Source organism: Larimichthys crocea, chromosome II (assembly GCF_000972845.2).
Source record: "Larimichthys crocea isolate SSNF chromosome II, L_crocea_2.0, whole genome shotgun sequence".
Taxonomy (NCBI): Eukaryota; Metazoa; Chordata; class Actinopteri; family Sciaenidae; genus Larimichthys; species Larimichthys crocea.
In genome coordinates, this window is record NC_040012.1 from 8209242 (window position 1) to 8232133 (window position 22892).

Here is a 22892-nt window from a genome sequence, read left to right on the forward strand (position 1 = left end):
AGTCAGACAGAGGACGGCGCTGAGCCAACATGGCGTCTTCAGTAGCTGTGCTGCTGCTGGTTTGTTTATTTTCATTTACGAACCAAATCAGCTCCTCCAGACTTTTATCCGAGCCCTGTTACAAGCCCATCAGAGACCACACACCGGACTCTGTCAGGTAAGAGACAGGGACATGTTAACTCTCTCTGGAGACAGTTTAATGCTGTGATTTAACTAACGACTGCACCCGTTTAACAGTTATCTGTGACTCTCACATGATGTTTGCATGTAAATAACACATGATTTAAGACTTATAAAGTATTCAATAACTGTATATTGTCTTTGTTAGCGAGTTTACAGCATATAGTTAACTCCTGTCATATAAAATCTAAGAAATAATCTGTGATCATTAACTGTTTCATCTGTTTTATTTACTGTGTGGTTTATATTTATTTATTTTGCAGTATCCTGTATTATTTTATATTTAACTTAAATAACAAAAAACCTGGTAAATTAAATGGAAATCTTAATGGTATTTAAAATATACTCATTATTATACATTATTATGAACCCCCATCACAGTATTTTATCCCTGAAATGTTCCTCCATTAAACAATCATCAGGACTACTCAATAAAAATGCCAGCATTTGGATTTTTATTGAATTTATTGATTTTATTCAGAATTAATTAGCTCTTCGTGCCTTTCTCTGCACAGCTTGCAGGGCAATTATTAATAATGTTCAAAGAGCAATTAAATTGTTGAAAAGTACTTTAGATAATCTCTAAATGATTAGCTGTAATGTAATTTAGAAAAAATGAATTAGATTAAAAATTAATGTGCTTTTTCAAATTTAAATGTGACTTTTCGGTGCTATTCTGTGTCCCTGTGCAATATCACAGATATGTTCCTATATTTATTACAAGACTACTCTGGTGCACTCTTGTTAATACTGATAATATAACAACCACAGCTGAATTTGTGCCTCGTCCTTTATTTGTTTTAGGACAAAGCCTCGTCCACATGAGTACATAAAGGTGTCGGACCTTCCTCCGTCGTGGGACTGGAGGAACATCAATGGGAAGAATTATGTTAGCGTCACACGGAACCAGCACATCCCCCAGTACTGTGGGTCGTGCTGGGCGATGGGAGCCACCAGTGCGCTAGCAGGTAACCATGGCGATGGATGGATGGATATTGTTGTCAAGTTTTATTGATTACGCAGGATCACATTAGAGTGGTAGCGTCCTCCCTGCAGGTTGTCAAGAGAATGAAAAGATTGCGAGATTCCCCTGAGGAGAGTTTAACATTTCAGCACTGCAATATTTGTTATTGTTATTCCTCCCGAAGACCGCATCAACATCAAGCGCGGAGGAGCGTGGCCGTCGGCCTACCTGTCAGTCCAGAATGTGATCGACTGCGGAGGCGCCGGTTCTTGTTATGGAGGAGATCACCTGAGAGTCTACGCGTACGCTCACAAGAAAGGCATCCCTGATGAAACCTGCAACAACTACCAAGCTATAAACCAAAGTAAACACAATCTCTTTTGGCTCTGATCACTCTGTCTGATGTTACATTTACATTACATGGCCAAACGTGTGTGTATTATCTGTGTATTTCTGGTCTGGGGTCTGTCTTTTAGACTGATTTATTTCAATAAGGGAAATCTCAGTGCTGCAGCATACTGACTGATATTTTAAAGTGTGCTTATGATATGATCTTTGTAGTTTAGGGAAGTAACTTTCCTGTTTCAACAAGATATTACACATAAAATGCACACAAAGTGAGGCTCATGAAGCATCGTCACTTCTAAAGATGAACTGGAACGTTGACTGCGATGCTCTTGTGGTTGAATGGGAGCAAATCAAAGCAGCCAGACTCCAAAATCTGGAGGAATATTGTGGTAACCATGTTAATAACCATGCGTTTGGAAGGATATGTTCAACAGGGTAAAACGGTTTGGCGTCCACATATTAAATTTAATTTAGTTGTAAAAAGGTGTTTTTATTTTGTCATTTTTACAGACTCAAACTAAACAAATGAACAATACGATGATGCTTAAAGGTTATTTCACAGTACACTGGTAATTCAAAATGTATCTTCGTAGACATTGTATTGAATTCAACAGTAAAATGGGCATTACACTGTAGATAATCCTAAAATAATTCAAATGTGTTTCAGAGTGTGAGCAGTTTAACCAGTGTGGCACTTGCTCCTTCTTTCAATCGTGTGCTGTTGTGAAGAACTACACTGTGTGGAAAGTGAGCGACTACGGAGAAGTTTCCGGAAGAGACCGGATGAAAGCTGAAATTTACACCAACGGGCCCATCAGGTAGAGTAAGTCATCCTCCCCAGTCATTTCTAATTATCCTTCCACCTAAGAGAGCTTAAACTGTTCACAGGCTTTGTTAATCATAGTGAAGTTTTTATTAGTGGATTCATATTTAACCAGTCGTACAACCTTTAAAAAACGTAACAGCACTGAACGTAAATTTATTTCACTCTGTTAAGTCCTAAAGTACAGTCAATTATATGAATTTAAAGTCTGAAAGTATTGATCTTCTATCTTAATACGGACATATTTCTCACCATTTTAATTAACACAACTGACTCACCTGACAATTTACTGTCTGTTCTCTATCCCGTCTATTTATAGTTTAATGTCTTACATCAGCTATGTAGCTCAGCATTATTCTTTAAGTAAGGTTTGAGCTTTTATACTGTCTTTAATTCAAATCCATGCAGTATTAACAAGGTGTGCAGATGTGCTGGGTCAAACTTTTCCAAAACTTTTTTATCAGTAGCCGTTTGAAGTGTCTGTGCTTAAAGCTCCAGTGTGTCAGATTTTACATAATGATGCAGAAATCAAATATAATATTTATAACTATGTTTTAATTTGTGTACAATCACCTGAAAATAAGAATTGTTTTGTTTTTGTTACCTTAGAATGAGACTTCTTCCATGGACTTTGCAATGTTAATGTTTCCACAGTAGTACAGAAAGGATAAAACAAACACTGGCACTAGATAGGAGCTTGAGTTGTTTTTTGCACTTTTAAGCCGAGCCCCAGGTCGAGCACCAGGCTTTTTTAGCACATTTGACATAGTGGCCAAACCCTGTAATGACAGCCGTGACATCTACCATGTGATATACACTGTCCCAAAAAGAAAGAAGCAGCTGTAGAATGGTGGAAACATTATTTTGAGCATCACAACTCCAACGAAATGGCTCGTGTAACTACAGTGGTCCCTCGTTTATCGGAGGGGATACGTTCTAAAAACAAGTAATCAGCTTTATTTTTTACAATTATTATACATGTTTTAAGGCCGTAAAACCCCTAACCACACACTTTTATACACTTTTCTCAGACAGGCATTAACATTTTCTCACATTTCTCTCTTATTTAAACACTCTCAAAGTTCAAACTTTCGCAGATTCAACTAAAATAAGTACAATACTGTTAGTAAATGAAACCAAAGATCAAAACCTGTTTTCAAGGCCATTTTTAACAAATTTAATTTTAATGATCAATCTACGAGGTTTGACACATAAGAAATGATTACCAGTAACTCACGCGTATTTCACAGTCCCTCTGACTGCAAACATACAGCACTTCAGAGTCACACTTATAGCGATTGAACATTTATGTAAATCTGGCTAGCTGAACACATATTGTATAGTTCTCCCTTAGCCAATCAGGACACCGAACACAATGCGTGTTCATACTGTACAGTACGCTGTAAAAAAAGCATGCAAAATTAGACAAAAAAAATCAGCGAAACAGCGTTATAGTGAGGGACAACTGTATCAGAATTTCATTTCATCCACATTCAGTTTTTTGGCACTTGGATGTATCCAGTTCTCTTTATACAGCCATGGTCTTAGTGGCCATGCTAGCAAAGGGAGAGGGTGAGGTGTGGGGGTTTCAATTAGCAAGTACACCACTAGATGCCACTAAATCCTACACTCTCGTCCTTTTTAAATATAAGTTAATGAGATTGTGACATGAAGAATCTCAAAAGCTGCAACTGCAAATTTGTGGGGGGAAAAAATGCAGAAACAAGCTGCTTGAGAAATTCACGTTTGTGAGCAGAAAAAAAGTGTCTAGTTGTGAAATGCTTACGTATACCAGTGGTAAAAACCCTGCTGCTCGTGTGAACATCTGACTGCAGATTCAAACTGTGTGTGAAACTTGGCACTCAAAAGTCCGAACACTTTTTAAGTCACAAGTACAAAGTTTGGCCCCGCTTGTAGAGACAAAGTCTATGATTCATCCTAAAATTTTAGTGATCAAAATAATGTGAAGTGATTTCACAGCAGCAGCTTCACTCTTTGTCTCTCAGTTGTGCACTGATGGCCACTGCTGGTCTGGAAGGATACTCTGGAGGGATCTTCTCAGAGTTTCACCCGCTGTCTTTGCCCAATCACATCGTGTCTGTGGCCGGTTGGGGCGTGGCGGAGAACGGGACTGAGTACTGGATCGTCAGGAACTCATGGGGAGAGTTCTGGGTTGGTCTCTCTTTGTCTGCACCACACCCTGCCTGCTCTCAGTCTGTAGCTAAACTTTTCACACTTCACTACTTTGCAAGTCATGAATTCTGGAAAGTAGAAAGTATCAGGGAATTTTAAAGAAGTTTTCCTGATGCGTGCAGAATAAGTAATGCTCTGTTTTGTTTCGTTTTCAGGGGGAACACGGCTGGGCAAGAATAGTCAGCAGTGCCTATAAGGGAGGAAAAGGCAACTGGTTCAACTTAGGCATTGAGAAAAACTGTGCATATGGAGACCCTGTTGTAACATAAATATCTTATTAAACTGATGGACTCTATCAGAGCTTTGAGTGTTTTTTTTAAATAACTCTTGATACTTTTGTTTGTTTAGAAAATTAAAGGAACAGTTCAACATTTTGTTTGTTTTCTTGTTGAAAGTTAAAATGAAATTGTGAAAATTTGTGTTTTTGAGAAAATATTTCTTGGATGAGACCTGTGACCTCCACTGGTTGCCAGGCAACTGATTAAAAGAAATTGTTTAGGTACACAACTCGGCAAACGAACCACAACGTGTTTTTTTTTTGTTTTTTTTTACATTTTGGTTTTTGTACAGAACAAATTAGAGATATCATGTTTAATTAGAGGGTTTTAGAGGTTCTGGTTGATTTTGAAACCTTCAGACAGCGCCAGGCTAGCTGTTTCCCTCCTTTTCCAGTCTTTATGCTAAGCTAAGCTAAGCAGCATCTTCTCATCTAACTCTCATCAAGAAAACAAATAAGTTTATTTCTCAAAATATCAGACCTTCAAGTTGAAGAAAAAAAGAGTAGCTCAATTTTTATGATGTATTAAATCTATAATTTTTCATAATTCAGAGAAACGCACATCACAAAATCCTCGTTATTACAGAGTTTTGTTAGACTAGTTTTGGGTCAGCTGTAGTTCAGGAGGTAGATCACTAATCAGATTATCGGTGGTTCGATTCCCGGCTCCTCCAGAGCAAAATACTGAACCTCAGATTGCTCCTGAAGGCTGTGCCATCCGTGTGTGAATGTGCATGAATGGTTGATGAGCTGTTGGCATGTTGCATGGCATCCAGTGCCATCAGTGTATGCATGTGTGTGTGTGACTGGGTGAATAACATATGTGACGCCACATTCAGCCACCGACTTTAAATAAATATTCAAACACAGAATCTGTAAATAATTTGTCACCAGGCCCAGACATGCAAAGTGGACAACCCCCCGAATTCAATTTTGAGCTCAAATTAACTCATTCTCAAAAACTGCAGGCTCTTTCACTTCACATCCATTATCACACATTTCTAAGGAAACTATTTATTCCTTCGAACGATAGGCGAGCTGAGTCACTCACATTTATATTCACCTGCGTTGAAAAAACAGCGTCGGCAGGGCTCAGGATGAAGGAGGGTACAGTTACCTTTTTCTCCTGACACACTGCATAACGTCTGCACAGAATAACAACGGCTTCTAATGAGCATGTCTGACTGCACGCACTAATTTAACCTGAATCTGTTGGATACAGTGCCACAGAGAACCGGCACATACTGTCACCACCTCTCTTTAACACAAGCGGGGTGTCATTCCTTTTAACATGCAAACCTGACACACACACATGCAAAGTCGTCTTCATTTGTTAAGTTAATGAAGGTGTGAATCAGTGCTTCCTGCAGGTTTGAAGAAGCTTTTAAAGACGCCAAGGTCAAGTCAAGTCCACATCCTACAAATAAGATTCCATCTTTTTTCCTTCTATGTTTAATATTCCTTTTAACTTATTTCTCAACGTGAAGCTCTAAATGTTGTTCCAAAGCTTTCTCCACAATGTCAATGAGTAACTGGTGGGTTTATTTATTAACTAATGTTTGATAAGGGGTGAGGGTTTGATTGTTCTGTTTGTTTTTACTTTTCCCTACAAATCCCATGAAAAAAACCCAAGGCGTATAGTATTTCTCAGAGTCCTCTGGTGTCCAAGAAATAATTAAATAGGCACGAACATCGTCCTGCTGATGTAAATCCCAAGAGCACCAGATGTGAATTATCCCACAGCTGAAAATAGCCCCCGACAAACGCACTAGTTATTCCTTTTTGAGTGGTTTGTTCAAACCTATGGTGCCCAGCTGTTTTAGAAAAGGACTTAGCATCTGTATACAATATTTATGACCCATTTAAAGATTTCTGTATTAATTAGGAACCGCTGAGGTTGTGACTCAGGACTAAAGAGTACACTGTGTGCACCAATACAGATGCAAATTGGCCTCTCGTGAAGCTGTGTTGCCCCGAGCTCGTCATTTACATGCTCTTCTCAGTTGTGTGCTAAAAGCGGGTCCTCTTCACAGCAGCAGGTATCCTTTTCAGTGATTTCTCCTCTGTCATTACGTCCATAGAGGCTGCTGAGGCTGGTTACATTGCCCTCTTGCCCAGCTCTGGTTCTGGCACGACACTGACCAACTCTGTAGACCACAGAGAGTTGAGGCAGAGCATAAAATCAACATAAAATATGATGAAGTTCCACCAAAATCAGTGAAATAGTTGGTTGTGTGTGACATACAACTCGTGGGTGATCGTACCTGGATGCGTCAACAAGCTACACCATAAACATATCTGGATTTATTGTATTTTATTGTCTCTGTAGTTTAGTACTTTGTACTTTCAGTAGCCTTGTCCACACAGCACATGTGATATGCATGCAAATGAATTGCACTAAATAAAAGTTAAAGGGAACATAACTTCCTAACTTCCTTACAGTTAACCTTTAAATTCACAGAGTAAAATCTATTACCGTGGAAGGAGAGATCTATTTCAGTAGACCTTTTGCATGACAACATGAGAGCAGGCAGTTACTGCAACATTTGATTTCCCCTTGGTCTTTTCATCGCAGATCATTTTCCAGCAGCCACCCGTATCAAACATTAGTTAATAAATAAACAAAGCAAACATTTCCCTCCACCAGATATTCCTGACATTGCGGAGAAGGCTTTCATTTAGATCTTCGTGTTGGGAAATAAATTGTGAGTGGAGCAAAGCCAGACTGCACATCTGGAGAGCTTCTTTTTTTCAATCTCCACCCTTTTTTTTTTTCTGGAGACAAAAATGTCCATTCATGGTGACAGATCATAAGACTGAAAAGTGAAATTCCTTTCCCTTTAATCATACTGTCACGCGTCTGTTTCAGTGCCCTACTTCTCGTTCCTGCAGCTTCCTAATTTCTGCACGATTCAATCGATTCATCATCTGCTGCTGGAGGAACAAATGTTTTTTAGGCTCAGGGTGAAGACAGGTCAGGGATCTTCCTCCTCTTTTTGCATATGTGAGCACAACAGCACACAAGCCAACTGAACTGGTTTAACAGGTAAACTCATCTTGACAGTTGTAGTTTCTGAGGCGTCAACCAAACACAGTTTTCCTGTGTGAATCTGTGCGATTGTTGGATCCAGTTTCAGAGCTGACAGAGCTGCACTAATGAGCAGCAGTCTCTCTCCCTTAGATTAGATTTCTTACTCTTAATCACTTAATCTAATTTGTCCCATAGTTTGTTTTTTTTCTGGCTCCTTTCCAGGTGTTATTTTGTGGACAGAAGGCCACATTTCATCACCACTGATCACATGATTATTCATCAATACATTTATAGTCCAAACACTGATAACTAGGCTTTTATTAACTTTTTGTTTTAACCTCCAACTCTCCTCCTCCTCCTGCTGCTGCTGCTGCTGCTGGCACAATACAAAAAACACAATAGTCAAGTTAACGGGTGTTAACAAGAAAACTACCGGATGTCATCTGATTTTGACTTTTTAAGTTCAGTTAATAGTAAATACGAAATACTATTACTTATTATTACAATTAAACAAAAATGTGAACGTTAATCAACCAGAATAAACACATTTAAATAAATGTAAATTAGTGTTTTTGTTTGTTTCTGTCATTAAACCGTTTAGCTTTTTTCTGTAAGTCTCAGCAAAGTGTTGTAAAGTAACAAAGTACTTCTTCTTGACTTAAATACTTTAATTTTACGCGTTTACTACAGTTTAGAGGGGACTGTTGTACTTTACAGATCAACATTTAGCGACACCACCGTCTAACTACACCAGTAAAGTCAGATTTATTTTACACATGAACGCTTCAGTAACTATAATAGTTTATTTTTTTATTTCTGAAGTGTCAGTTTAAGTTTTTTTAAAATGCGTTTCTGTTAAGTCACTGTTGAGATAACGGTCCAAAATAAACCTGTGTTAAGTCACTGCTCATGTAAACAGAACATTTCCCTCCGCTCCAGTTTCACAATAAAAGCATCTTAACTGGCTGAATCACGAGTTGGCTTTTATTGTGGAGTGCACACAGGAAGTGAGTAACGTGTTTTTGTCAGTGAACTTAACACGTGGCAAAAATGCTGTCTGCAAAACAACACAGCAGGACATCTGGGTTTTTAACAGGCTGAATATTTTGAGGGATTTAATGTGAATAAGAAGGAGCTGCTATAGATGAAGAGCTGCAACTTCCCCAGAGAGGTAAACCAGCTAAACTTCATGTACATGCATGCCATGTGCAGCATTGAATTCAGATTATTGATCATCAGTTATTGCCTGACTTCTTTTTTTTAAAACGACAGCAGCTTTTGTTGACACTAGTTTTCTGCGACTTGTGACATTAATATTGAACCGTGTTTTGGGACTAGGTGTCGCCAAATGAACCTCTTATACCTGCATTTGTCTAATTTCTCTAGTAAAGACCTACGTATACACTTCAATACAGGATTGTCATATTAAAAAAGAAAATAAACGGAATAATTCCTCTACTACAGATCATTTTACAATCTTACTTTGTGCACATTGCTGTTATCTTTTCCAGGGTAACACTATCTGTAGTTTCATGTGAAAAAGACTCAAAAGTGAAACTTACTTAAATTACTTAATGTAACCTACTTAAAGTATCAAAGGAAGAAATACTGATTAAACATATTATTATTGCTCATATTAATGTAAAATTATTGCACAATAAACTCACATATCAGTGGCTGTACATTTATAATGGCTTGATGATTGCTGTGCTGGTGCAACATTATTTTATCTTATTTTTATTTAGTTAGTTCAGTGTTTTCCTTACACTTTATACTACGAACTTTTGCACGCTCCTTGGTGAGTATTGTGCAGGTTCAAGGTTTAGTTTCACTTTTATTTGTCATATGTAGGTCAACACAAGACCCAACAACAGTACAATGAAATTAAGAAATACAATAGAAGACAATAAAATGCAATAAAAACTGCATCATATATAGATCAAATATTAAAAAAGGAGCTAAAAGCAGATATATTTATCATGTTTTTTTTATTGTAAATGTATAAATCTTGTTTTTCTCTTACTATGTTACCAAAATACTTTTACTTGATTCTAACTCTGGAGTAAAAGTTTAATAATTTAGTGTTTAAACTAACATCAGATAGAAATAATACCTTAGGTAAAATACAGATATATTTATTTCATTTGATTAAATATACTGAGTTACACTCCAGTAGTGTGTGTGTGTGTGTGTGTGTGTGTGTGTGTGTGTGTGTGTGTGTGTGTGTGTGTGTGTGTGTGTGTGTGTGTGTGTGTGTGTGTGTGTGGCAGTTTTATTTTGAAAAGCCGGATTTGACCGCATGTGTTTGCAGCTTGACGCTTTGTGTCTGAGCGGAGCTGAGACTGAGACAGCGGCAGCTGCTTCTCCTCTCCACAGGCAGAAAACGTTTTTACACATTTGTAACTTTGTATCTGCTGTTTCTGAATCTCCTGAACTCGACGAGAAGCTTCTGTGTTTTTTTTATTTATTTATTTATTTTTTTGTGTGTTGTTTAACCGACGAACCGTCCGAACAACTTGCCATGAGCATCACCCGGCTGGAGAGCTGACCAGTCGGGGTCTGTGGGGAAGAGAGGGGAAGATGCCTCATGGACCGCTCCATCACCACCAGTGCGCCACTTCAGGGCATCCCAAACGTCGAATAACAAAGAAATGCCGAGGTTCAGCGTCAGATGGATGGTTGCGCTGCTGTTGATTCTCGTGCTCTTCGGTGCTTTCTTTTTCTGCGAGTATCTCATCTACTTCCCGACCATCCTCAAGTGCGCCTGGCCGAAGATCAGCCATGCACGGGGCGAAGAGGGCATCGACGGCCGGTCGATGGACTCAGCGGTCCGCGCTATGGTGCTGTCGGACACGCACCTCCTCGGTGCAGTCGGGGGACACTGGTTCGACAAGCTGAGGAGGTAAATGTTGCATTTTGCATTTTTTTTTCTTCCTCTCCATCTCTCTCTCTCTCTCTCTCCTGTCCAGTGCATCCGTCTGTGCTGCAGGTTTGTAAACAAAAAAACAACAAATTGACTTGTTGTCTCCAAAAAACGCACAGGGAATGGCAGATGGAGAGAGCTTTCCAGACCGCTCTGTGGCTGCTCAGGCCCGAAATAGTGTTTATTCTCGGGGATATCTTCGACGAAGGGAAGTGGAGCTCACAGAAGGTAACGTTTTCCCACTCATTGCTTTGTCTGCACAGTGCTCATGATGATGATGATGATGATGATGATGGTTATTGTGGATGCAGAGCAGAGCCTGGCCAGTCATCATCATCATCATCTTGTACCATCCAGGCCTGAGAGGCTGCAGGTTTAGAGGAAAAAACATCAACAATAACAGCAGCAGCAGCTGCAGCTGCAGCCTCCTCCATCCTCTGCTCCATCCTCTCAGCCCTCCATGCCACAGCCATCCTGCTTTAGGAATATTAAAATAATAAAAAATCAAAGATCCACTGGGAATGCGCAGCCACATCTGTGACTGGATTGTCAAACGGGATCCGTCAAGTTAAGACAGAAGAAAAGAGGAAGTGTCGGGCACAGAGGAGGGCCTCATTAAAAAAAGGAAACAGAGCTCGCAGGCTGTAAAATCTCCACTAATCTAACATGTTCCCCCCGTCAGCTTCCTCATTCATTTTCACACTCGGTTAGCATCTCTTCTGCAGTTTGTTTTCAGTGGACTTCTGCAAGAGGAAGGAAATCTTTGAACTGAGGTCTGCGGCCGAGGGTTGCTCTCATTCTGGATCAGTCTGACGATCATTTTCTCTCAGCAGTCGGCTCAGAAAACAATGAAAACAGTGAAAGATGAAGTGTTGAAGTAGCTTGTTTTGTCTGAAATAGGTCAGCGGCTGACAATTACTTTGATCGTCGATTAATCTGTCAGTTATTTTCTTGATTTATCGATTAATCGTGTTGTTGTCCACAAGCTCCCAAACCCCCAAAAGTAACATCTTTAAAAGCTTGTTTTGACAGAGAGATTGTCCAAAACTGATCAAATATTTGGCACATCAGCTTCAGAAGTGACTTTAAAAATCACAGTTTAATCGGCTAATTGTTTCTCATGCAGAATTCAAAGCTTTTAGTTTGCAGGAAGGGAAATAATATTAAAAATAGGACAGTCAGACATTGTTTTTTAATTATTTTCTTGACTAATCGGTTTAGAAAACTGTGTAAAATGCTGTCAGAGGTCAGTTAGAAGTAGCTTGTTTTGTCTGAAATAAGACTGCAGCTAACAATTACTTTAATTGTAAATTAACCTGTCAGTTATTTTCTTTATTAATCGTTTTAATCGCGTGGTTTTCATCCGAAACACAAAGATAAAACACAGAAAAGAAGCAAATCTTCGTGTCCTCGTGGCGTTTTAGTTTGATATTACAGTTAATCGGTTAATTGTTTCAGGCTTCCTCTTGCAGAAGGAGAAATAGTATTAAAACAAAGGCTGCAGTTATTATTTTTAAATATTAGTTTTATCTATAAATGTTGGAAAATAGTGGCAACAGTCCAAAATCAAATCAAATCAATTTTATTTGTATAGCCCAAAGTCACAAAGTACATTTGCCTCAGAGGGCTTTACAATCTGTACAAAACTCAAATTCAAAATGATATAAGACATGAAAAAGAAGAAAAATCTGCACATTTTTAGAACCCAAAACCAGCAAATGTTTGGTGTTTTCTCCTGACGGGTGAGCTCAAACATGAGTCGATTGTTAAAATTACTGCAAATTAATCTTCTGTCAGCGGATTCATTGTCTCAGTGCTAATTAAAAGTAGCATGGAGGAGTTGTTTACAGACACATAACTCTGAAAAACATTGTGTAAACACGCAGCACTGATGTAATTAAAGATCTCTCGTGTGCTGCTTCGAGCCCCTCCAGGTGCAAAATTGAATCTAGAGTCTGAATCAAAGCAGCCTGGCTCAGCCACCCATGGGGGGCTGCTGGGTGACCCTCAGAGATCCCATTATCTCTCATGAGCTTCCCAGGGGAGTCATGTCTTATTAAAGGGCCTGTACTGAAACCTGCTTCAGCCCGTGTTTGTGTTGCTCTCTCTTCTCTCTGCAGCACTGGGAGGACGACGTGCGACGCTTCCACAGGATGTTCAGACATTCCACCGACACAGAACTGGTTGTACTGGTCGGCAACCACGACATAGGATTCCACTATGAGTAAGGACACACCTCGTAGTTTCGTTGTTTTTATTTCTTCACCTTTATCCTTGCATACTGCCTCATCAGCTGCTTCTCACAAAGAGTTCAGGGAGGATCTCTGCACAGAGTCGAGATAACAGCAGGACTTTGATTTCACTCTTTTTTTGTTGGCTCGAGATGACAGATATCAGCTGCCAAGAAAATAACCATAAAAGCTTGCACACTGCAGACACAGCAAACAATTGGAACAAAAGGGGCCTCGGTCCACATTGTGTAATGTTTGAGAAAATATTTGATTATGACCCATTTAGAGGGGGATATTGTATCGAAGGGTTGGACACAGTGGAAGCATTCAGAGCCATAGATACCTGAGATCATGTTTGATATGTTTCACGCAGACAAAAAGACTTTATGACAATGAACACGGGCCACAAACAAACACAGCCCTGCTGTAAATACACACAAGAGAACCAAATGTGTATCAATCCACAGGTGAAACTGTCCTTAAAGGTACAGCGTGTAATATTTATTGACATCTAGTGGCTTACCGCTCCCATCCCAAGTGTGTAGGAGAATCTGCGGTATCCTGTTGAGGCTGTTTAAGGTTTCCTTAGATACAGATATTTATAATTCATATTTAATTAGACAGCAGATAGCAAATGTCACTGTGTTTGTTGACTTTAGCTCGTTGTTATCCGTGGTAAAAAAGGCAGGAGATGGCACACTAGGTGTAAAAGGACCCGCTCTACATGTAGATTTTAAAAAAAAGACACACTACACACTGAACCTTTAACAAACACACTGTTTACGACTATTTATGTGGCATCTTTTTGTGATGTTTCTCCAGGGTGATGTATATGAACACCAGCCTTATTCTTCAAAGGCGAACGTTGGTATTTTTTGTCAGTCTGGATTCCATGTTCCCATGTTTCTGCGTCTAAGTGGCAACAATTTTTGAAATTTGTCTCAGTGTTGAGTGAGAGTGCTGCAGCCTGGCAGCTGTGAGGCGCACCGTCAATTTACATCCACTAAGAGTGTTTGTTTTGGCCGCCGCCGGGCTCAGCCACATTGTAGAAAAGATCTCCAGAGACAGAGATAGACCTTCTTCTTAAACAGTAAGATCCTTTTTGTTTAACCAGAAACAGACGCTGAGCCATTTTACAGTTGTACAATCTGGAATTTGGGTCGATTTTCAAGGCATATTTTGATCTTTTTGACAAAGATATTGTTTTGCAAGTCACAAGTCACACTCCTGAGTCAAGATGTAGTTTTAAACTTCTTGTTTCAAGTCTTAAACGAGTCATTATGTGACAGCAAATGCATTGCCACTGCTATTAAACAAAAATAGTTCATGCTTTTTTAATTTTTATGTACTTGACCTTGGAAGTAGGCTCTTGAAACATAGTCCCATTAATAAATCTGAAGACTACTACAAGGCTACAAACCTGAAAGAAGCACCTGCACACACACTGCGGAGAGCTCATATGTTTCGAGGTTTTGATTCAACTTTATGGTAATTCTTTTGAGCCTGTATGTTCGTGTCCTGTGTTGTTTTACTGGATTGCAATGTGTTGCAGAGATGTTGCGTTCATTGTGTCCACCCCCCTGTATGCAACACTCTCTTTGTTAGAAACTGTTCTTAATTTCTCAGGGGAAGAAGCAGTCAAAGCGAACACAAACGAGATGCTTAAAACCCTCCTACAGTTTAGCTTTTTGTGCCTGTGATTCAGAAATGTGGGAGGCTCATGCGTGCTCCCGATTCGACTCGTGCAGCAGGAAGCGAGATGGCACAGCTCTTATGTAACGGCGTATGACAGACAGATGTGACAGACCGAGCAGCAGGTTTCTTTGTTACGGCGTGACGAACGCTCTGTGTCTCCCCGCAGGATGGACTGGTTCAAGCTGCAGCGCTTCGAGAAGGTCTTCAACGCCTCCTCCACCAGGATCGTCACCAAAAAGGGAGTCAAGTGAGTGACATGAGGGTGAAACGTGTTCGATGACCTGCGACACAGCTGCAGGAATGTGACCCAACAGGATGAGAGGTCACGGGTTTAATCCCCTGAGTCAGTCTGCGGCAGAAAAATGCTTTTAAAGCGAGATGACTGTTCCAGGGATCTTAAACATGTGCTAATAGGTGCAAATGACAAAGTGTGTCCTATTTTCACACAGCTGATGAACAGACTGACATCAGCATGGATCCGCATGCTGCAGACGCTGCAAAAACCTCCCCAGATCAAGTTGTTTTTGTTTATGACGGAGTCCTGATTCAGCCAGTGGAATAAAAATATCTTCTTTTATTCATAAGAAAAGGTTAATATTTATCAACTCTGGTGCCTTAGTTAAAAATCCAGGCATTGATTTTATATTAACTTAAAAAAAAGTTTCTATATCGGGTTGAAATATTCTATATATATATATCATATCATTATAATCATTTCTTCATTTTGGTTAAGGAATCAGGTTTGAGAACTCCGATATAGACAGAAATCAATTAATGTGACGTTAGAATTATAAATAAAAAATAACAAGACAACCATAAAATTTAAAAAACAGAGCCATACATTGTATTAAAAGTAAAAGATGATCAAAATAATCAATGTTTTTAGTTTTTGTAACAATAACAGTATCGTTGTTATTATTATTTATATACTGTAAGAAAGCGAGGTGAAGAATGAAAGATGTATTTTATTGTACACATTGTACAAAATATGCATTATGTCTTTATTAACATTGTGTAGAATATTGGTATTTTTGCAGCTTAGTGCCCACAGTTTATTCTATATTTGTTATGATTATGTTACTTTCTAGCCAGTTGACAACTTTGCTAAAAGCCAAACATGAAACAAGGTCAACAACACAAGACACAGCAGCCAGCTAATATTACTGACTAGTCCAACGGCAAGAAGCCCAGCTCCGCGACTTCTTGTTCAGTCACTTTCTCATGTTCTCTTCTTGGCTTCCTCTGTCAAGATCCCCTTAGGTCTATTCTCCTCTGTCATTATGTCCATAGAGGCTGCAGAGCTGTGGTTCTTGCATGACACCAACTCTGCTGCTCACTATCATACATTCCCCCACACCCCGGGCCTGAAAACCTCCTCTTCTTCTTCCCGGAGGTCCAAAACTCCTGTGGTACAAACACTAACAGGCAGCCTAACAAACTGAGCTAACAGCAGCTACAGTTGGCAGCAGTTTACTTCACTGTCCACCAGGAAACTCTGTAAATCAGAGAGAGTTGAGAAGGAGCAGCCGTAGGACATCGGAGGAAAAACCAGAAAACATTTTCTCCATAAAGTATGATCCAGTTTCACCAGAACCAGTGAAATAGTTGGTGGTGTGTGACTTAGTGCTGTACAGCATTACGTACTTCTCACAGTACGTTACATAGCGCAGAAACAGACGTACAAATGACTGAGTCAGTGTAGCGTCAAAAATATTTAAAATCTGTTATTCTGTGGTTGCTTTAATGGAAAATTTATTAAATCAGTTAAAACTAGAGAGAAATATTTAATGTAAAACTGAATATTTTTGACTGTCGGTGCAGCTTTGCTTTGTAAAGATTGACCAAATTTGATTGAAGCGCCCAGAATAGAAACATTCTAAAATGATGCAGTCTCGCTGCAGCTCGTCTATATTAACGTTTTTCCACCCCTCTCTTCAGTTTCCTGCTGGTGAACAGCGTGGCCCTGCACGGTGACGGGTGTCCCATCTGCCAGTCGGTGGAGAAAGAGCTGATCAAACTCTCCAGGGACCTCAACTGTTCTCTTCAGGTGGGAAGATGTCTCCGCATGTCAGTAGCACGCTTTCACACTGTCAGCACCTCGAACACACTGCACACTGCTGCTAGTTTTGCTCATGAAGTGTGAAAGACTCGAAAAAATACACTCAGTCGCACCCTGAGCAGCTGTCTTGTACTTTTTTTTAATTCACAAATGCAGCGTTTGTAAACGCGCCTTAAAAGCTGATTGCAATAAAAAAATATTGGCTGATGTTTGAGGACTCAGACGATGAATTCTTGTCTTTTCTGCAGAGCTCGCAGTCGGGCGGCGGACTGACGGACAGTTGCGAGGGCTCGCAGCTTTATCCTCCCACATCCCCCATCATGTTACAGGTAAACTGCAAGCGTGCTCTGCGTGTTCTCTGGTTTCAGTCTGTTCTTCAGTGCCGTTGTAGTTTACCCTACATGGAACAGGGGCTGTATTCAGTTGATTGCACTGTGCAATTTCACCACTAGATGGCACTAAATCCCACACACCGTACCTTTAAAGGATGTTTGGTCAGCGTTCAGGTCAGGTGAATCTTTTAAAATTCCCGCTGTGTTTCCTTTCTGATCTTAAGAGGGAGGATAGTGACAGAAAGAGAGACTTTCTTACTAAAAAAAGACTAATTTTAGAAGCTAAATTTAATTCACATCAGTGATGCCCAGTGATGGAAAGTACTTTTACTCAAGTACAAATGTGAGGTACATGTTCAGTTCTTGAGCGTTTTCTACAACATCTCAGAAGCAGCATTCATCTGGCAGCTTTAGTTACAAGTTATTTTACAAATTAAGATCTGAGGACATGCACAAGTTCAGCTGAAAGGATTAATCAGATCCAGAATGCGACGGCCCGTCTGGTCTTCAATCGACCCAAAAGTGCATGTTACCCTGCTGCTCATCGAGCTCCTCTAGCTACCTGTAGCAGCCTACAATAAATTCAGATCACTAACGCTGACTACAAAGTAGTTTTTGTTTCTGCACCCAACTACTTGAACCCCACAGACATGTTTCCTCCTCCACCTGTACACTCCAATCCAAACTTCTCTCGTCTGTTGTTCCCCGTTGGTGGAACGTCCTACCAGTTCCTACCAGATCAGGGTCGTCTCTCTCTACCTTCAAAAACCTCCTGAACACCTCCAGCTCTTCAGAGAGGACCTCCTCTCCAACACTACCAACAACTGGACATGATAAATCTACCCCCCTCCACATCTGTCACAGAACTTATTGCGTCCTTGACACACTGTAACGCGATTTTCCTTTTTTATCAGTCGCTTTGGATAAAAGCGTCAGCTGAACGACTAAATGTAAATAGTGGATAGTGAGGTACTTTTCCATAGTCACTACAGTAGATGGTGACAGTACACCTCCAGTTTGGAGAAGCAGGATGGGATCCGGAGCTTAGCACCGCTGTGGACAGAGTCAGCAGAAAAATGTATTACAGCCAAATTAAAAAAGAAATCCCACCTGAAAAAAAATCAATACCGACTGCTGCATGTCATCTCCTCTCTCTTCCCCCGTGTTTTTCCTGCAGCTGTCCAATAACGGAAGAAAATTGCAGCATCAGACTCAAATCAAACTAAAGATTTTTAAAGATGAAGCATATTTGTGTTTTTCTGGCTGTGCCGCTGTAACTCTGATCCAAACAACTGATCTGTCCTGTGATACAGAGCACAGTGCAGTGGAATATACTGTATATGAAATGCTATCCGACAATGTGCAATATGATTTTTTTCCCACAGTTTGCTAAATTATTTAGAAAATATTTTTTTGTGCTTTTAACAGATGAAACAGTAAAACACAGCTGTCCACTTGAGACTCCATATAGCATTATAATATTTAGAGTTATACATCTTTTATCTGTAACCACTTATCCTCACCAGGGTCACAACATTCACACCTACGGACAATTTAGAGTCACCGATTAACCTGTGAGTCCAATGGACTGTGCCGGTAAGCCTGAAGTACCTGTAATGAACATGCAAACTCTGAAAGAAAGAGAAAATTAAATCAATCAACATATATAAATAGAAATGAAAAAATAAGGTTAAAGATGAAAATAACGGTTAAGAATGATTGCGGCTAAAATTAAAAGTAAACGTGGGAAAAAGAAAGTGTTATGGGGGGTTGGTGAACGTCTACGATCTTTGTCAGTGGACCAGGCGAAGTGAAGTGTCATCAAAGTGAAAGACAGCGACTACTTCTTTTATTAACAAATGTTCATTTCATTGATTCGTTTATTTGGTCTTGTGAAAAAGTGAAAAACATCCAGTGAGACGAGTTCAGAGAGCTCAAAGATATTTAATTAACAGACAAGAATGAGCAGAGATTTGGTATTTTTCTCTGAGAAATGACTGGAACAATAACCTGGTTATGATTTATCATATTTCCTGTTGGATCTATTCATGTTTTCAACATTTTCTTTTTGTTGTTGTAGCACAACATTTGAACTGAACCTCTCTAAATCTCTAGACTCCTCGATCTTCTCTATTTTTTATTTGAGATGTCAAAACATATTCTAAAAACTAAAAATCATGTCCTCTCTGTTCTCCAGCACTATCCTCTGTACAGGGTGAGCGATGCCGGCTGCACAGGACTGGATGCTGCGCCGCCTGAAGAGCGGCACCTGCTGTTCAGAGAGAAGTATGACGTGTTGTCTAAGGAGGCCTCGCAGAGGGTGAGTACTCTGCAGTCTCATCACAACGCCTCTGCTGCTTTTCTCTCTCTTAAAGCACAGATCTCTTCTGAAGACGCTTCATCCAATTAAAATACAGTACAGCCGTCTGCAGTCAGAAACACAGAAGAAGCAGCATGTGATGACGATGATGATGAAACTGATGATGTAAGCGAGCAGCAACCGGTCTCTGAGGTAGACGTGTGTTTCCTCTCCCCCTCAGCTGCTGCAGTGGTTTAAGCCCCGCCTCATCCTGAGTGGACACACCCACAGCGGATGTGAGGTTCTCCATGACAACAAGTACCCAGAAGTCAGCGTGCCGTCCTTCAGCTGGAGGAACAGAAACAACCCCAGCTTCATCCTGGTGAGGAAAACTAACATCCACATTATTAAGAGATGATGTGTGATTTTTTTAAAAGCAGCTGTAGTCAAAATATTTTAATCGAGCTTCAGCTGCAGCCTTGGTGGAAAGTAACTAAGTACATTCATTCATATTGTACTTCACTACATTACTTACGAGTTACCTTGCAGATTCAGATCACAAACTAAATAAATATATTGTCATAGATTAAACTGCTGAGAAGTACATAAGGTCATATAAACGAGCCTCAGCTGCAGCATTAAACTATACGTACATTATAACATCATTAATAATGCTGATCTCTGCAAAGATCTTCTGTTAGCTGAAAGTTTGTTGAATGAAAGAGAGCGACACTGTAACTTTACAACTTTAATGTTCAGCTGAGGCCGAAAAAGTCTCATCCTGTCACTGCATCAGTGGAGAATCCTCCAGTTGCATCAAACACACATCGTCTAACCTGCGATAACAGATTAATTTGTGATGTTTCTGTGCAAGATTTCCATCAGGTCACTGAAGTCTGTGAAGGTTCTCAGTCGTCTTTCTTTGAGAAGAGTTGACTCTGGGGTAACTGGACTTGGTTGTAGATCCATGAAGATGTTTTAACCTCTCATCTAAGGGGCTTCTTCCAAACATGTAACCTCTCCACGGATCTACAACCAAGTCCAGTCCCAGATTTAACTCTTCTCAAAGTTCTTCCACCGTTTTCTCTCATGGCGTTGAGCTGAGCTCTAAAACCCGGATCACACGACCTGCTCGCAGCTACCTGATGAACATATCGGAGCATTTAGCAGCTAAAGAGCCAGATAAACACACAGTTTAGGTTATTAGTTATTCATAATCATTAATAAACAGGTCACAGTTCAGCAGATGAAGGTCAAACCGTTTTCTCAGACTTCTTAGCGATATTGCAGTTTGAACATCTACAGAAAATATGATTGAAAGTTCCAGAACTGCTACTAAATGGACGTCCTGGTGATATATATATATATATTAAAAAAAAAATCAGGGATTGTATCTTTAAATAGTCAAATCATGATAAAAATATGCAGCAAGGAGCCAAATGTGTTCACATTTTTAGCTTTTGGAGGCCCCCTGCTGGCTGAGGGGCCGACATGAACATGAACACTGATTTATTCTCCTCTTTCCTCCTCCTCTCTCAGGCGTCGGTGTCACCCGGCAGTTACGCTCTGTCCAAATGTTTCCTGCCGGAGGAGAGCACGGTGATCGGCGTGTACTGCTCGGCCGGCGCCTGCCTGCTGCTGCTGATCCTCGCTCACTGTATGTGGATGAAAGGCCTGCTGCAGTGCCTCAGCCTCTGCCTGCTGGGGAAGCACAAGTCTCTGTGAACTACATTACCCAGGGTGCATACTGCATCCGCCACAAAGAACAGAGCCATGAGTTGGTAAATACTTGATGTAAAATTTGTTTGTCCAGAATGTTTTGCGGCACTGTGAAGGACATGAATATATATTTTAAATGTTTTAAAAGGACCTGTCTGTACTGATGATGATGATGATGATGATGATGATGATGATGTGGTGACAGACGTCAGACGTGGGGCAGATCATTGTTAGAAATCTCTGATTATTGTTAGTTTGTCTTACCTACCTTGGGCAAGCCAGACAGGTGAAGTTTTTAATCACAGAAACTGTGCAGCTGTTTCCGGCTGAATTATTAGAGCGCGCACACATAAGACAAATCAAACAAGTACATATGTAAATACTTAAAGGTCTCATTCAAGGTGGTTGAAGTCAGATTGTGGTTTATGTCTCTTCACTCTGATGTTAATTGTGATCTGAGGTAAACACACTCGATTCATCTCACACTCTTGTTTCTGTTGTTGATGTCCGACAAACCCGTCCCCGGGTTTCTCTCGTCGTTTTAACGATGCATATCTGAATATATTTATCGCTGACTTTCTGTGCCAAAATGTTTGTGAGGAGTTTTTTTTGCCAAATTGTTCAAAACGTTTCTGATGAACTGTACATAATAAAATCAGAATCTTAAGGTCTGTTTTATAGTTATGGTGTAAACTAGAGGTCGATGTACACTTTGAGTCACCTGAAGCCATGTCACTCTATGGGTGAAATGTTAAATATCATATATTAAAAGGCTACATGTGACTTTTCAAAAACCTGGAGACTGGTGGCCGAGATGGACACAATGTCATGGTGATCAAAGAAATAAATGTGATGGATGCAAATAAAAATATGTCGTTAAAGAAGTCATTTTGTTCCTGATACTCGGGTCACATCTTCAAAGTTTTAACATCTTTTTATTCATATGCACCTTGATTTGTCAGGTATTTAAGTAAGTGGACTGTCGAGGAATCGACGTCCAAAAGCAAAATGTATTTAAAGGTCCAGTGTGTAAGATTTAGTTTTAGCTTTATTTACAGAATATAATATTAACTATATTTTCATTGGTGAATAATCACCTGAAGATAAGAGTTATTATGTTTCTGTTACCTTAGTATGATCCACGAACATTTTTCTACAGCGGCTCAGAACAGACAAACTAAACACAGACTCCTGATATTCATATTTTCCGTACATTTCATGGACACCTTAGTTTCTCCTTCATGCCTGCGAGGAGAGGATGAGGCAGCGGGGTTGCTGGATGACGCTGAATCTTACACACTGGACCTTTTTATTTATTTTAAAGTAATATAAAAACTAAATCTTCACATTTAAAAAATCATTGATTATTGAAATAGTTTTGAGTCAAGATGAAGAAATCCTCTCTGGCTCTCTATTCACATATACTATATTATGAAAATAAATTATGATTGAATTTTATCCCCATCTCCCCATCTTAATGTCTCTTAATACTCTCTGTGTCTGGGATAGATTGAAGACACGAACCTGGATTCAAGTCATCGGTAAACTCCACGAGAAGTGCAAGAAATTGTTTGTACGTAACATAATATAATGTATAATTAACCTATTTTTTAAAATCAGATCTCATTTTGTACAAAAAGACTCGACGCCCACTCAGGTGATTTCTCGAAATGATTTGCTTGATTTGACTGACGTCTCCTCGACTCTCCTCCTTCTCGTTTCACTGCACTGAATTTACACTTTTCCTTTAATCTGAGCTGATGGGATAGAAACACCTGTGAAGGGAGTGAGCGGCCTTTAAAGTCAGAGAACTACAGT

The 22892-nt window shown here is 39.8% G+C and overlaps 2 protein-coding genes across 2 annotated transcripts; both read left to right on the plus strand.

The window, feature by feature from the left end:
• The first annotated feature begins 6 nt into the window (after positions 1–6).
• On the plus strand, positions 7–4802 carry LOC104936415 (cathepsin Z). Its single transcript, XM_010752443.3, has 6 exons — positions 7–157; positions 985–1148; positions 1329–1508; positions 2160–2310; positions 4322–4487; positions 4664–4802. The coding sequence occupies exons 1-6, from the start codon at positions 30–32 to the stop codon at positions 4775–4777; spliced, it is 903 nt and encodes a 300-aa protein (XP_010750745.3). The 5' UTR covers positions 7–29; the 3' UTR covers positions 4778–4802.
• A 4063-nt stretch (positions 4803–8865) lies between these two features.
• On the plus strand, positions 8866–21943 carry mppe1 (metallophosphoesterase 1). Its single transcript, XM_010752444.3, has 9 exons — positions 8866–10718; positions 10859–10967; positions 12860–12963; positions 14832–14912; positions 16604–16712; positions 16973–17053; positions 19254–19376; positions 19597–19737; positions 20895–21943. The coding sequence occupies exons 1-9, from the start codon at positions 10468–10470 to the stop codon at positions 21078–21080; spliced, it is 1185 nt and encodes a 394-aa protein (XP_010750746.3). The 5' UTR covers positions 8866–10467; the 3' UTR covers positions 21081–21943.
• Positions 21944–22892: the final 949 nt, after the last annotated feature.

What these genes read in the sequence shown, in the direction of transcription:
- LOC104936415 (XM_010752443.3), top strand. Translation starts at nt 30, where the DNA reads ATGGCGTCTTCAGTAGCTGTGCTGCTGCTGGTTTGTTTATTTTCATTT. An exon ending in CACACACCGGACTCTGTCAG is followed by an intron (nt 158 to 984) that starts GTAAGAGACAGG and finishes TATTTGTTTTAG; the next exon opens with GACAAAGCCTCGTCCACATG. An exon ending in CTACCAAGCTATAAACCAAA is followed by an intron (nt 1,509 to 2,159) that starts GTAAACACAATC and finishes AATGTGTTTCAG; the next exon opens with AGTGTGAGCAGTTTAACCAG.
- mppe1 (XM_010752444.3), top strand. Translation starts at nt 10,468, where the DNA reads ATGCCGAGGTTCAGCGTCAGATGGATGGTTGCGCTGCTGTTGATTCTC. An exon ending in GGAAGTGGAGCTCACAGAAG is followed by an intron (nt 10,968 to 12,859) that starts GTAACGTTTTCC and finishes TTCTCTCTGCAG; the next exon opens with CACTGGGAGGACGACGTGCG. An exon ending in GACATAGGATTCCACTATGA is followed by an intron (nt 12,964 to 14,831) that starts GTAAGGACACAC and finishes GTCTCCCCGCAG; the next exon opens with GATGGACTGGTTCAAGCTGC.